General features: G+C 51.5%; 1 protein-coding gene and 1 pseudogene across 1 annotated transcript in view; both read right to left on the bottom strand.

Moving 5' to 3' along the window:
* The window catches only part of LOC121293146 (synapsin-3-like), a 998,055-nt gene extending 988,510 nt beyond the window's left edge, over window positions 1-9,545 (bottom strand). Inside the window, exon 1 of the mRNA XM_041215893.1 lies at window positions 9,232-9,545. Coding sequence (XP_041071827.1) covers window positions 9,232-9,545 — 314 coding nt within the window. The remainder of the gene's footprint in view (window positions 1-9,231) is intronic.
* Window positions 7,152-7,267, bottom strand: LOC121293469 (annotated as a pseudogene).
* Window positions 9,546-16,711: the final 7,166 nt, after the last annotated feature.

Here is a 16,711-nt window from a genome sequence, read left to right as displayed (position 1 = left end):
TCTCACTCTCTCACACACGCACACTCTCACGCATTTTCTCACTCTCTCACGCACGCACTCTCACACTCCCTGCACACCCACTCTTTCACTCTGTCACACATGCACTTCCGCACTCTTTCACGCATGCACTCTCGCGTTCTCTCACGCACGCACTCCTGCACTCTCTGACGCACGCACTCTCGCACGGTCTCATGCACACACTCTCGCACTCTCTCACGCATGCGCTCCCACACTCTCTCACGCGCACTCTCTCGTACTCTCTTTCGCACCCACTCTCACACTGTCTCGCGCACGCACTCTTACACTCTGACGCACACACTCTTGCACTCTCTCAAACACGCAATCTCTCACGCACACACTCACACTCTCTCATGCACACACTATCATACACTCTCATGTATGCACTCTCACACTCATGCACACTCAGGCACACTCTCTCATGCATGCACTCTTGCAATCTCTCACGCATGCACTACCACACTCTCTAATGCATAGACACTCACACACAAGCATTCTCGCAATCTCTCATGCACACATTCTCTCATATACACATTCTCGCATTCTCTGAAGCACTCTCATACACACACACTTGAACTCTCTCGTGCATGCATTCTCATACTCTCATGCATGCATTCTTGCACTCTCAAGCACGCACTCTCTCATGCATGCACTCTCACATGCACTGTCTCATGTACACACTCTAGCGCTCCCTCATGCATGCATTCTTTCACTCTGATGTAGGCACTCGCACAGTCTCCTATGCAGGCACTCTTGCACTCTCTCACACACGCACTCTCTTGCACGCACTCTCTCACGCACGCACTCTCTCACACACGCACTCCCGCACTCTCTCACTCGCACGCACTCTCTCACACGCACGCACTCTCTCACTCTCTCACGCACGCACTCTCTCACTCTCACACGCACGCACTCTCTCACTCTCTCACGCACGCACTCTCTCACTCTCTCACGCACGCACTCTCTCACTCTCTCACGCACGCACTCTCTCACTCTCTCACGCACGCACTCTCTCACTCTCTCACGCACGCACTCTCTCACTCTCTCACGCACGCACGCACTCTCTCACTCTCTCACGCACGCACGCACTCTCTCACTCTCTCACGCACGCACGCACTCTCTCACGCACGCACTCTCTCACTCTCTCACGTACGTACTCTCTCACACTCTCACGCACGCACTCTCTCACTCTCTCATGCACGCACGCACTCTCTCACTCTCTCACGCACGCACTCTCTCACTCTCTCATGCACGCACGCACTCTCTCACTCTCTCACGCATGCACTCTCACTCTCATGCACTCTCTCACGCACGCACTCTCTCATGCACGCACTCTCTCACGCACGCATGTACGCTCGCCACTCTCTCACGCAAGCACTCTCGCACTCTCATGCACACACTCTCTCACTCTCTCACGCACGCACGCACTCTCTCACTCTCTCACGCACGCACGCACTCTCTCACTCACGCACTCTCTCACTCTCTCACGAACGTACTCTCTCACACTCTCACGCACGCACTCTCTCACTCTCTCATGCACGCACGCACTCTCTCACTCTCTCACGCACGCACTCTCTCACTCTCTCATGCACGCACGCACTCTCTCACTCTCTCACGCATGCACTCTCACTCTCATGCACTCTCTCACGCACGCACTCTCTCATGCACGCACTCTCTCACGCACGCATGTACGCTCGCCACTCTCTCACGCAAGCACTCTCGCACTCTCTCACGCACTCTCTCACGCACGCACTCTCTCACTCTCTCACGCACGCACTCTCTCACTCTCTCACGCACGCACACTCTCACTCTCTCACGCACGCACACTCTCACTCTCTCACGCACGCACACTCTCACTCTCTCACGCATGCACACTCTCACTTTCTCACACACGCACACTCTCACTCTCTCACGTACGCACACTCTCACTCTCTCACGTACGCACACTCTCTGTCTCTCATGCACAAACTCTCTCAGTCTCACGCACGCACTCTCTCACTCTCTCACGCACGCACTCTCTCACGCACGCACACTCTCACTGTCTCAAAAATGCACACTCTCACACACTTTCTCACTCTCTCACTCACGCATGTACTCTTGCCTCTCTCTCAGGCACGTACTCTCGCCACTCTCTCACGCACGTACTCTCACCACTCTCTCACGCACGTACTCTCGCCACTCTCTCACGCACGCACTCTCTTAGGCATGCACTCTCTCACTCTCTCATGCACGCACTCTCTCACGCACGCACTCTCACTCTCTCACGCACGCACTCTCACTCTCTCACGCATGCACTCTCTCACTCTCTCACGCACGCACTCTCTCACTCTCTCACGCACTCTCTCACTCTCTCATGCACGCACACTCTCATGCATTTTCTCACTCTCTCACGCATGCACTCACTCTCTCACGCATGCACTCTCTCACTCTCTCACGCATGCACTCTCTCACTCTCTCACACCCGCACTCTCTCACTCTCTCACGCACGCACTCTCTCACTGTCTCACGCATGCACTCTCACGCATGCACTCTCTCACTCTCTCACGCATGCACTCTCTCACTCTCTCATGCACCCACTCTCTCACTCTCTCACGCACGCACTCTCTCACTCTCTCACACACGCACACTCTCACGCATTTTCTCACTCTCTCACGCACGCACTCTCACACTCCCTGCACACCCACTCTTTCACTCTGTCACACATGCACTTCCGCACTCTTTCACGCATGCACTCTCGCGTTCTCTCACGCACGCACTCCTGCACTCTCTGACGCACGCACTCTCGCACGGTCTCATGCACACACTCTCGCACTCTCTCACGCATGCGCTCCCACACTCTCTCACGCGCACTCTCTCGTACTCTCTTTCGCACCCACTCTCACACTGTCTCGCGCACGCACTCTTACACTCTGACGCACACACTCTTGCACTCTCTCAAACACGCAATCTCTCACGCACACACTCACACTCTCTCATGCACACACTATCATACACTCTCATGTATGCACTCTCACACTCATGCACACTCAGGCACACTCTCTCATGCATGCACTCTTGCAATCTCTCACGCATGCACTACCACACTCTCTAATGCATAGACACTCACACACAAGCATTCTCGCAATCTCTCATGCACACATTCTCTCATATACACATTCTCGCATTCTCTGAAGCACTCTCATACACACACACTTGAACTCTCTCGTGCATGCATTCTCATACTCTCATGCATGCATTCTTGCACTCTCAAGCACGCACTCTCTCATGCATGCACTCTCACATGCACTGTCTCATGTACACACTCTAGCGCTCCCTCATGCATGCATTCTTTCACTCTGATGTAGGCACTCGCACAGTCTCCTATGCAGGCACTCTTGCACTCTCTCACACACGCACTCTCTTGCACGCACTCTCTCACGCACGCACTCTCTCACACACGCACTCCCGCACTCTCTCACACACGCACTCTCTCACTCTCTCACGCACGCACTCTCTCACTCTCTCACGCACGCACTCTCTCACTCTCTCACGCACGCACTCTCTCACTCTCTCACGCACGCACTCTCTCACTCTCTCACGCACGCACTCTCTCACTCTCTCACGCACGCACTCTCTCACTCTCTCACGCACGCACTCTCTCACTCTCTCACGCACGCACTCTCTCACTCTCTCACGCACGCACGCAATCTCTCACTCTCTCACGCACGCACGCACTCTCTCACTCTCTCACGCACGCACGCACTCTCTCACGCACGCACTCTCTCACTCTCTCACGTACGTACTCTCTCACACTCTCACGCACGCACTCTCTCACTCTCTCATGCACGCACGCACTCTCTCACTCTCTCACGCACGCACTCTCTCACTCTCTCATGCACGCACGCACTCTCTCACTCTCTCACGCATGCACTCTCACTCTCATGCACTCTCTCACGCACGCACTCTCTCATGCACGCACTCTCTCACGCACGCATGTACGCTCGCCACTCTCTCACGCAAGCACTCTCGCACTCTCATGCACACACTCTCTCACTCTCTCACGCACGCACGCACTCTCTCACTCTCTCACGCACGCACGCACTCTCTCACGCACGCACTCTCTCACTCTCTCACGTACGTACTCTCTCACACTCTCACGCACGCACTCTCTCACTCTCTCATGCACGCACGCACTCTCTCACTCTCTCACGCACGCACTCTCTCACTCTCTCATGCACGCACGCACTCTCTCACTCTCTCACGCATGCACTCTCACTCTCATGCACTCTCTCACGCACGCACTCTCTCATGCACGCACTCTCTCACGCACGCATGTACGCTCGCCACTCTCTCACGCAAGCACTCTCGCACTCTCATGCACACACTCTCGCACTCTCTCACGCATGCACTCTCGCACTCTCTCACGCACGCACTCTCTCACTCTCTCACGCACGCACTCTCGCACTCTCTCACGCACGCACTCTCTCACTCTCGCAGTCCCGCACCCTCTCATGCACACACTCTCACCCTCTCACATACGCACTCTCTCAAAGTCTCACGCACGCACTCTCACACTCTCTCAGGCACGCACTTTCTCACACATGCACTCTCTCACGCACACACTCTCTCCCGCACGCACTCTCTCACTCTCTCATGCACGCACTCGCTCACTCTCTCACGCATGCACTCGCTCACTCTCTCACGCACACAATCTCTCACGCACGCACTCTCTCACGCACGCAGTCCCTCACGCACGCACTCTCTCACGCAGTCTCTCCCGCATTCTCTCATGTACACACCCCCGCACTCTCTCCCGCATGCACTCTCTCACGCACACACTCTCTCACTCTCTCACGCACGCACTCGCTCACTCTCTCACGCACGCACTCGCTCACTCTCTCGTGCACGCACTCACTCACGCAGTCTCTCCCGCATTCTCTCACGTACGCACTCCCGCACTCTCTCACGCGCGCACTCCAGCACTCTCTCACGCACGCACTCTATCGCTCTCTCACGCACTCTCTCTCTCTCACGCACGCACTCTCTCATTCTCTCACGCACGCACTCTCTCGCTCTCTCACGCACGCACTCTCTCGCTCTCTCACGCACGCACTCTCTCGCTCTCTCACGCACGCACTCTCTCGCTCTCTCACGCACGCACTCTCTCGCTCTCTCACGCACGCACTCTCTCGCTCTCTCACGCACGCACTCTCTCGCTCTCTCACGCACGCACTCTCTCGCTCTCTCACGCACGCACTCTCTCGCTCTCTCATGCACGCACTCTCTCACTCTCTCACGCACGCACTCTCTCACTCTCTCACGCATGCACTCTCTCATTCTCTCACGCACGCACTCTCTCTCTCACGCACGCACACTCTCACGCATTTGCTCACTCTCACGCACGCACTCTCACACTCCCTGACGCACCCATTCTTTCACTCTGTCCCACATGCACTTCCGCACTCTTTCACGCATGCACTCTCGTGTTCTCTCACGCACGCACTCCTGCACTCTCTGACGCAAGCACTCTCGCACTCTCTCACCCACGCACTCTCGCACTCTCTCACGCATGCACTCCCACACTCTCTCACGCATGCACTCTCTCGTACTCTCTCTCGCACCCACTCTCACACTCTTGCGCACGCACTCTTACACTCTGACGCACACACTCTTGCACTCTCTCAAACACGCACTGTCTCACGCACACACTCACACTCTCTCGTGCACACCCTTCCATACACTCTCATGTATGCACTCTCACACTCTCTCATGCACACTCACGAACACTCTCTCACGCACGCACTCGCTCACTCTCTCACGCACGCACTCGCTCACGCAGTCTCTCCGGCATTCTCTCACGTACGCACTCCCGCACTCTCTCACGCACGCACTCCAGCACTCTCTCACGCATGCACTCTATCGCTCTCTCACGCACGCACTCTATCGCTCTCTCACGCACTCTCTCTCTCACGCACGCACTCTCTCACTCTCTCACGCACGCACTCTCTCGCTCTCTCACGCACGCACTCTCTCGCTCTCTCACGCACGCACTCTCTCGCTCTCTCACGCACGCACTCTCTCGCTCTCTCACGCACGCACTCTCTCGCTCTCTCACGCACGCACTCTATCGCTCTCTCACGCACGCACTCTCTCACTCTCTCACGCACGCACTCTCTCATTCTCTCACGCACGCACTCTCTCTCTCACGCACGCACACTCTCACGCATTTGCTCACTCTCACGCACGCACTCTCACACTCCCTGACGCACCCATTCTTTCACTCTGTCACACATGCACTTCCGCACTCTCTGACGCAAGCACTCTCGCACTCTCTCACCCACACACTCTCACACTCTCTCACGCATGCACTCCCACACTCTCTCACGCGCACTCTCTCGTACTCTCTCTCGCACCCACTCTCACACTCTTGCGCACGCACTCTTACACTCTGACGCACACACTCTTGCACTCTCTCAAACACGCACTGTCTCACGCAAACACTCACACTCTCTCATGCACACACTTCCATACACTCTCATGTATGCACTCTCACACTCTCTCATGCACCCTCACGAACACTCTCTCATGCATGCACTCTTGCAATCTCTCATGCACGCACTACCACACTCTCTAATGCATAGACTCTCACACACAAGCATTCTCGCAATCTCTCATGCACACATTCTCTCATATACACACTCTCGCATTCTCTGAAGCACTCTCATACACAAACACTTGAACTCTCTCGTTCATGCATTGTCATACTCTCATGCATGCATTCTTGCACTCTCAAGCACGCACTCTCTCATGCATGCACTCTCACCATATGTCACGCATGCACTCTCGCACTCTGTCAAGCGCACACTCTTGCACTCACGCATGCATTCTCACATGCACTGTCTCATGTACACACTCTTGCGCTCCCTCATACATGCATTCTTTCACTCTGATGCAGGCACTCTCACAGTCTCCTATGCAGGCACTCTTGCACTCTCTCACACACGCATTCTCTTGCACACACTCTCTCAAGCTCTTGCATGCACTCTCTCATGCATGTACTCTTTCAAGCCTGAACTCTCATGCATGCACTCTCATACTCTCTCAGGCATGCATTCTCTTCATTGAAATAGTTAAACCAGATGGATTTTGATAAACGTGTCCACATAGCAGCAAAGTCCTGACGGCAGCAACACCCTGGAGTAACAGGTTGTTCACATCAGAACTGAGGGGCTACTGTGCAGGTATATTACTTTAACATGCCAAGCATACACTTTTGCTCTCTCTCACACACTCTCTCATGCACACATTCTCTCATACATGCACCCTCTCACTCTCTCATGCACACATTCTTGCACTCTCTCACATACTCTTGCACTCTCTTACTCTCTCATGCACGTACTCTCTCATGTGTGCTTCCTCGCACTCTCATGCATGCACTCTTGCTCTCTCTCATGCACTGTCTCATGCACTGTCTCATGCACACATTCTCTCATGCATGCACTCTCTCACTCTCTCATGCACACACGCTTACATTCTCTTGTGCATGCATTCTCGCTCTCTCACGCATACACTCTCAGAGTCTCTCAAGCATTCTCTCATGCTTGCACTCTCACCATTTCTCACGCATGCACACTCTTACACACACACTCTCTCATACATACTTGTACTCCTGCATTCTCTCATGCAAACACTCTCACTCCCTCTCATGCACTCTCTCACGCACACACTCTTGCCCTCTCACACACTCACACACAGGCACATTCTTGCACTCTCTCATACAATCTTGCACTCTCACACTCTATCACTCACTCATGCACATATTCTCTCACGTATGCACTCTCTTATGCAACACTCTTTCACTCTCTCACACTCTCACACACACACCCTGGCACTCTCTTGTGCACATGTTTACTCTCTCACACACAGCTGGATTTCAGTGACTGAGACAGACAGCACAAGTCAGGAAATTTCCTGACTTGCCAGACCAACTTCAGTCAAAAGAATTGCCCTAAAATGCACAATTTTTGCTTCAGGGTGGTGGTAGGGATGTGGGGACCTGGGTGCATAGGTGCAGGATGGAAATGGGTCTATTGACTCTGGAAGCAGAGCATCAGAGGCCATGGGTGCTGAGGTGGGCTGGTTAGAAAGGCTGCCTGTGTTCTCTACAATTTTGTCCCAGTTGTGTTGGTAGATTTTAGGGCCTCTCATCCTCACCATTCACACTCATCCACCCCCTTTGGCCCCTCATGCCTCAGTGCCAACTCACGCCCCCAAACCACCCCTCCATGGTTCCTCATATGGTCCATGCTAATACAATGCCAACTCAGTCCTCTTCCACGCCCATTCACCAAGTATGGTCTGTGTACACAACCTGTGAGCCATATAATAACCATGGCAAATTGGAACTGCTAAGAGAAATAAAAATCCTACCCATTCATAACTGTTCTTTTCAAAAAAAGTTATTGTTATTACAATTCAGAAAACTGTCAATCACGCAGAGCATTAAAATATCAATAGCAGAAACTTCAAACATTTCAAACCTCTTAATCCTGTCCAAATAAACATTAAGACATTGACAACAGAGATCATAGAAAGAATGACTTATTACAACCACTTACAGATGTCAATCAAGCAAAGTCAAGATACACTTCAGCTGTCAAAACAGAAACCCCCCGCTGAGTTAATGTTTTTACAGGTCTGAGCTCACAGCCAAGCATGCATAATGAAAGACCATTGACCTGAAACGTTTACTCAGCTTTCCTCCACGCATGCGGCCCAACCTGCTGAGTACTTGCAGCATTTTCATGTTTTTATTTCACATTTCAACATCTGCACTATTTTATTTTTGGACACAAAGTAACTCTGCAGAGATCCAATGAACAATAAAAAAGGAAAAATTTGGAAAATGCCAAACAGAAGAGAAAAAACAGCACATCAATTTACAAGTAAATAGAATGGGAAGCAGCTCATAAGGAGCAGAAACACCTGCAAAGGCCACTGGGAATGATCTGTGTCCATGATAATATGGCTTACTGGTCCAATTTTGGTCCTCTCCACCGCACCCCCACGCTACCATCACTAGCGCAAAGCCAAATCCCCAAATTCAGGATATTAAAAGAGAGAACTAATGTTTTATTCTACAGGTCTAGTCGAACACCTGCAGTATCTCCCTTCCAGTCAGCCTTCCTGTACCAATTGCTAACCCAACAACTAACCTGGCGAACAAACACCTACCAGTCAGTGTGCGGGTCGTCAATAACCAAGAGGATCTTTGGTTTCCGTATGACAGGGGCGGTGGGTCCAGCAGGAGCTGCAGCTCCCGTTTGTTCCACTAGTCCTGCTGCTGCCGCTGTTGTCTGCTTGACGGCATTGGAGATGGAGCTGAGGATGGTGGAGCCTGTGGAGGGAGCTGGTGGCTGGCGGCGCTCAGTAGCCGGCGACACTGGTGAGCTGGTTGAACTCTCAGGACGCTGCAGGTCCATCATATAACCATTTGGTAAATTGGCCACAAAGCTGCTGTCTGAGAGGCGCCTCCGCAAGTAATTCATCTTCCTGAGGAACGCAGAGTTTTCTGAGGATCTGGGTTAGAGGCCAAGTGCACAATTAGTCTATGATGAAAAGCTGGCAGTTTCCAGACTCTGAAGTATCTTGATGACGGTTCTTGATTATAGTTAGTTGGATATAGAGAAGTTGTAGTTTAGGTAGAAGCAGGGACCTGAAGGTCCCTGAAGACAAATGACCAGCTGTCAGATTGGAATCTTCTCCGTGACACTCCCAAATGTCTATCCTGTGGAGAACAAGACATTTCACATCAATCAGTGAGACAGAATTTCCTTGCACTGACCAACCAGCCCAACAATACTTAAATGTTATTCAGTAATGTTGGCTGCAACTCTGATCAAATGACTGGCAAATGAGATGTCAAGGGGAAATGTGTCCAAATTGTAATCTTGCCAGATTTAATTAATTACGGTAAAGATTGCCAATGCCATAATTACATAAGGTGCACAACTAGGACTGCCATCATGGTGAACTGCTGACATCAAATATCCCATCATGAAGGTGCAGGGGTTAGGAAAGAAAAAATGAAGCACTTTTCTCCTTTTTTGTGTTCCCAGTGGTGGAGCTCTGGAACAAACTTCCATTGCCTGTCCACTTATCCAGGAAGCTAAGAGGTACAAGGTGTAAATATTAGAAGGAAAATAAATGAATATGGTAATCATTCATTCAGCAGAGGACTAGTTCTGCTCTTTATTCTTACAATATAAGACCAGAGTACTCACAGCTTGAAGCCTGTGCCACTCTGAGTTCATCTTGTATACCCACTAGAGCTGGGAGGTCGGTGGGAGAAGCAACAGAGGCCAGCTACTCCAGTATGCTCTGCTAGTTTCACTAACCAGCTTTGGAAAGCAACTGTCTGGCTGCTTATAAGACTGGGCTAGCTTATTCACTGTGGCATCAATGACTTCAGTGTCCAGGCCAGGACACAAAACATACCACTTGCATGTGGGCCCCATTTCAACTGGCCAGTAGGCTGGAATATCTCTTCTTCTGGTCTGCAAGTGGATCCCAAGGCGGGGCTGAAGGACGGTCCTGAATTTGAAGACCTCTGTCCCTGGCTTTGTCTCCTTTAATGCAGGGGAGACCACATATGAGTCATTTTAATACGATTCTGGCCTAATTTGTATGTCCTCCATGCACTGGCAGCCAATTCCTGACAGGAGGATTGTGCTAGGAGGCCTATAGGATGGTGTGGCTTCACCTATGCAGGGATCTATCTGCTTAATGTTCTTGGTGTGGTCATTTTCATGGCTCAAGCAGCTGTTCAGTGCAGGCCTTCTGGCAAGGCCCTTACGCTGAGGCTGTCAGGCAGAAACAGCAGTGTAGCTGCAGGCATGTGAGCTGGCCCTCCAACTACATCTGGAAACTGGAGCAACAAAGAGGAAAATCTAAACTAAATTATCCCATTACATTAACTAAAGCGGTCAACACCATTGTTGGATCACTTCATAAAACATTGGGCTGTATTTTACGTGCCCTCACCGTGTTTTCAGCAGGTGCGCACCCCACCACCTTCCTGCCCAACCCAAGCTCACCACCAAAATACAGGGGACTAGCAGGCACCAAAATCGGCAGCCCATCTGCCATATTTAAACAAATAATTAAGAGTAATACATTTCCCAGGCCATAATTTGGTTGGCATGGGCAGTCGTGCTGGGTTACATAGGCCTTGATCAAAGGGCGGGAAGCAAGGGGGGGGTAATATCTTTGGGGGTGCCCTTTGAAGATAGGGGGGGCAGCCTTGCTAACACAGTACTCCCCTTTCTTCCTACCTGCCTGCTCCATAAAACACACTTCTCCCACCAACCCATCCTCCCTAAACTGCTCAAACCCTCCCTGCCCAAAACCCTGGACCTACCTTCTTCTAGGGTCCATAGACCTTTTTCATAGGCCTGGAAGCGTCCACTAATGCTCTGTTGGTGCTGCTGCTACTGATGGAGTTGCCAGCCCATCATGTTATGGCTGCGGGGTAGGCCAGCATGGAGCGGGTCAGCTCCACACTGATTTTGCTTGCAGGTGAGGCGGGACAATCTGTAATGTTCTGCCCAATGTATTTGCCAAGGAAGGATCAGCATTTATCATTTTTAACACAACTTCCTTCAATGTAATCTTTTTTTTTGATTCCTGTAAAACCAGTTCAATATGTTGCTTATTTTGCTGTGTGGAATCTGTCCACAAAAAGTAAAACAGATAAGCACAGAGCTGTAAAAATTACAGGAGAGAAGGAGGCGATTCATCCTGAATCTGTAATCACGCTACCCCTTCAACAGGACATAATCCATTTCCTTCCCAATACCCTTCCTCTAATATCCTGAGCTACTCTTGAAACTTTCCACTTTTCCCACTTTCTATCTGAGGCACATCTGACATGTCGTCCTCAGGCAACCTTGACCCTGACCCCAGTGCCAACAGCACCTCGGATGAGGACGCTGAGGGCAGCAGTCAAGCGTTCATCCAGACCATCTACCAGTGCGACGACTCACACCTCGGTGGGGCCTAGATGTAGAACTGTCTCGGGATCACAATCTGGTGAGCACAGCACACAATCTGGTCCACGTCAGGCAGAGGCAGGGACATCCGACATCACCAGCACTCGACTGACAGCTAGAGGCAAGGAATCTGCTGAGTCTGGTTCAGATGATGAGCCTCTGGACTCAGTCCTCAATCAGCTGTTGGAGCTGCAAAGACAATCACAGGAACATCAGGAAAGGGTGTCTGGTGCACTCCTCAGATTGCAAGGGACAATGGAGGAGTCAGCCGGCCTTCAGTCTGAGGTGATAGCACCAGCATACTGACAAGATCAGCATTGGCAGGATGGCAGCATATAGACCTTGGCCCGGGACATCGGTCCTGCACTGCGGTGTGGGCTGAACTCCATCGCTGATGCCATAATTGGCCTTCAACAGTGTCAATGTGAGAGGGGTGTGGAGCAACTCGATCTCACTCCAGCTTCCCATTCTCCTCAAGGAGTCAGCCAGGGGTCATTGGGAACCTATAGGGAGGAGGACTAGCAGCTCAACACTCTGGGACCATCTACCCAGGTGACTTTGGAAATGCCTGGCTGATGCAAATCCCCTCTTCCTCGGTGAGGAGAGCGCAGCTGACCCACAGCAGGACACACAAACCCAGGGCCCTCCAGAGGACACTTGCCAAGGTCATCACAGACAGGGCATAGCAGTCAGCGGGCTGCCTCCACCTCTGTTGTGGATGGCTGGGGAGCACCTAGACATAGCGGCAGGGTTAGGAAGGTTAAGAAGATGTAGTTGCACAGCCTGGGAATGGGTGTTAATCACTTGTACACAATGTTCACTATTGTAAAAAAATCTCTCAATGATGTATCTTTGCCGAGGGCTCCTTGTTATGATGTGTAGTGTTAGTGTTACTCAGATGTGAACCTTGGTTCCTGCACAAGATAAAGGCAGGTGTCTTGGTCCAGAGCCTCTTCTCTGTGCAGTGTGTAACCTTCAGACCAAAGTGATAGTCTGCCTTCACATGCAATGAACAAATCAGTGATGCCTGTTCTGCAATGATGCTTGTCTTTGCTGCCAGAATGTCATAGGCAGACATCACAGAGTTCCAACATTCTCTCTGTGTGCTCTCAGCACCTTTGAGGGAGGGCTGGCCCTCCATCTCTTCAGCATCTGTGACAGTGACCCTGTGCTCCTGAAGGGGTCAGGTCCTGAAGGCTGACAAAGCTTCAGGTGCATTTACAGTTTTTTGGCTGTGTCTCCATGATATCACTGATCACAGAGTGCAAGTGAGCTGCTTTCAGCCAGACAGGAGTTAGACATTCACAGAGGCAATGTAAAGATCTATGGAGTGTCCTCACTGCATGTCATCATCATCTTCCTGGAACCTAGTGATTATTAGGGCCTCCATTGCATCTCCATGACATAAGCCTGAGCTCTGAGGGTGTGTGCGCTGTCATCAGAGACAAACGTTCACAGATGCAAGGTGAGGATGTCTGGACACTCCTCATTGCATCTTGTCATCATCCTCCATGAAGCTTGTGGCTATGAGGGCCTCCCAAGCGCACCTGTCTCGTCTGGCCAGTGCGATAGCTTCATCACGGGCATCCTCGCCTTCGAGAATCTCATCATCGTCATCCTCTTCAATGTCCTCCTCATCGGAGGAGACGTGCAGCTCCTCCTTCTCCTCCTCAGCCAGCTCCTCCCCCAATTGCTGCACAAGCTACAAAGATGCGCAACACCCTCCGGGGACTGTATCGCCGTGCCCCACCAGAACTGTCGAGGTATCAGAACCTCATTTTCAAGATGCCTATAGTTTGCTCCACCAAAGTCTAGGTTGCAGCATATGAGCCTCATTATACCGTCACTCTGTTGCAGTCTGAGGCTGCCGCAAGGGCGTCATTAGCCACATTCTCTGTGGGTAGCCCTTGTCCCTGAGGATCCAACCCTGCAGCCTCTCTGGACCCTGGAAGATGTCATGGATCTGAGACATGCTAAGGATGTAGGAGTCATGAACGCTCCCTGGGAATCATGTGCAGACCTGTAGGATATGCTTGTGGTGGTCGCAGACCAGCTGAACATTAATTGAGTGGAAGCCCGTGCAGTTGATATAGTTGCCATGGAGATCTAAGTGCCACACGAGTGTAGTCGATGGCATCCTGCACCTGTGTAAAACCAGAGATCTGTGCAAACCCCAACGGTCTTGCTTTCTGCTTTCCTAATCCCAGTCGAAATGCACAAAGTTCTGTGCCTTTGTGAAGATGGCATCCATGATCTCCTGGATACAATTGTGCATGGAGGTTTGCGAGATCCCACATAGGTTACCTGTGGAGCCCTGGCGTAAAAATTGAGTCCCCATGGCACCAAATCCTGCAGCAGCTGGAAGATGTGACCGACCAGTTCCCTAGATGTGCACAGTCTTCAGTGACACTGGTTCTCAGTCATCTGCAAGAATGACAAGTGCCGTCTATAGACCCTGGGTCTAGCGAGGTGCCTACAAGCAATGACTTGCTGTGGATCTTCAGCTACGTGTGCAGCAGGCCCTGCCACCCCCTCATCCTGAGGGAAGTGCACCTCCATTTGCCGAGCCAGGCGTGTCCACCGCCCTCTTCTTCTTCTTCTCTGGTCTCTGTAAGCCATGAAGCATACCGCTAAATCACCAGGCTCCATGATCTTGATGCTATCCTCCTGCAGGATCAAAGAGAGAGACACTTGGGTTAGCATATGTGTCCTGAGGACATCTCTTGGTTATGTCTCATGGTCTCCTTATCCGTGCAGGAGAGTGCTGGCCACCCCTTGGCTTCATCCCTTCATGGCTGCCAGAAACCCCACCCACCTCTGCCCCGCTCCACCCAACCGATTGGCAGCAGCTTTGCCCATTGGACTGAAGGCTGTGCTCTCAGCTCAGGCACAGGCGTTCTCCTAACCCAAAAGGGATCCAAACCTGAATAAAGACATTGCATGGGGCTCTGAGTGCCTCCATCAGTGACTGCACCATGGCGAGGGGATTATACAACTTGCCCAGTCAGCCAATTATTCTACTGCCCCCTAAAGTGCACATTAATTTGCAGTCTGAGCCTGAGAGGCAAAAAGTTCTGGAGCGTTGCTTGATTGGGCAGAAAGGTTTCAGAGGCTCGACTTCAAGCATGTCAATCGAGTGCCAGCTGAACGGTCTCAGGTGTGAAACAATGCCCATTTTTGCAAGCTTTTCCAAGTGCAAGGCTGGTTCCCTCACCACCCCTCCCCTCCCCTCCCCCTCACTCCCCCACCCCACCCCCGGCATATGCTTAGGTACTTCATTCAGTCATTGATACCTTGCCCCCTGTCCCACCCCTTGCCCTGGCACTGCACTGAAAGCCAGCCAGGAAAAAGCGGCTTGCCTGTGCCACCGCCACCACCACCACCACCAAATACGCAGTGTGTCTTCCCTGATGTCCTGCAGGTGATGCTTGTGAGCGCTGCATGAGATTATGTGCACTCGCTTCTGAGTTTTCCGTGAAGTTCAGTCATCAGGTGCACGCCTTTTAAAGGCAGTTGAGAAGCACACCGTTCTGAAGTCACGCCAGCTGGGCTGTAAATTTGATGTGGGGGGGAGGGTGATTCTGATGAGCAGGGCTTATCATGAGATTCTGAAGTATTGAAATTAGGTTCCTGGCGTGCAGCAGCAAACACAGCCCCCCCATTGATAGGTGGACCGAACGATCGCAAACTGGTTTCAAATCGATTTTTGGCCTTCTCACCATATTGTCCAATTGCGCCTGACGCCAATGGGACCAAATGATTCTGCCCAATGTCTGTGAACTGCTTTAAGTGACCCTGGGTGTGTGAAAGGCACTATATAAATGAAAGACCTTTCTTTCTTTGGCCTGATTTTTCTGTTACTGCCATGCTGAATTCAGCCATCCCAATTACATGGCTGAATGATTATGTAGTCAATAAATTTTATAGGCCAGCATCTTCCGGTTGGCAAGTAGGGGCAGGGCCTGCTCGTCGACGTGTAAAATGACGCGGGGATACGTCAGGAGTGCGTCCTGACGTCATTTAGATTTTCAAGTTCGGCGGGCGCATAGCCGATTCAATGGCCTATTAAGGCCATTAAAAAACTAATTAACACGATTGATGGACCTGCCCATCCTATCTTAAGGTTGGCGGGCAAGCCAGGAGCCCAGGCAGGCCTCAGAGAAAGCATGAAACCTCATCCACGGGCAGGATGTAGTTTCATGAGGGTATTTAAATTTTTATCAAATGCTTAAATAAAAGTTATGGACATGTCCCAACAATGTCACATGAGGGGACATGGCAGGGAATTTTTTTTATGACCTTTATTTCAACTTTTGAATCAGAGCCAAAATCCCTGAGGCAGCACTTTGCCTTGGGGAGACATGTGCGCTTTTTTTGCACGCATGCGCGAAAGAGCGCACTCCTGGCTGAGGGAATCTATCACCCCACCCCACCCACACAGGGAGCACATAGCGCTTCCTGGCGGACATCACACTAGGCGGGCCTTAATTGGCCCGTCTACCTAAAATGGCAGCACGCCCCCAACCAGAGGTACTGATCCCCCCTGCACCTGTTCCTGCACATCCCCCTGGATGGGGGGGATGTTGCCCATTGTCAATAATATTTATATTAAATGCAAAGCCCCAAGGAATTCATTAAATACTGCCAGACTGCATCATTAATTG

This window comes from Carcharodon carcharias, chromosome 21 (genome assembly GCF_017639515.1).
Source record: "Carcharodon carcharias isolate sCarCar2 chromosome 21, sCarCar2.pri, whole genome shotgun sequence".
In the NCBI taxonomy this organism is placed as follows: Eukaryota; Metazoa; Chordata; class Chondrichthyes; order Lamniformes; family Lamnidae; genus Carcharodon; species Carcharodon carcharias.
The sequence above is the reverse complement of the archived record's forward strand: the minus strand, read 5'-3'. Positions and strand labels throughout refer to the sequence as shown.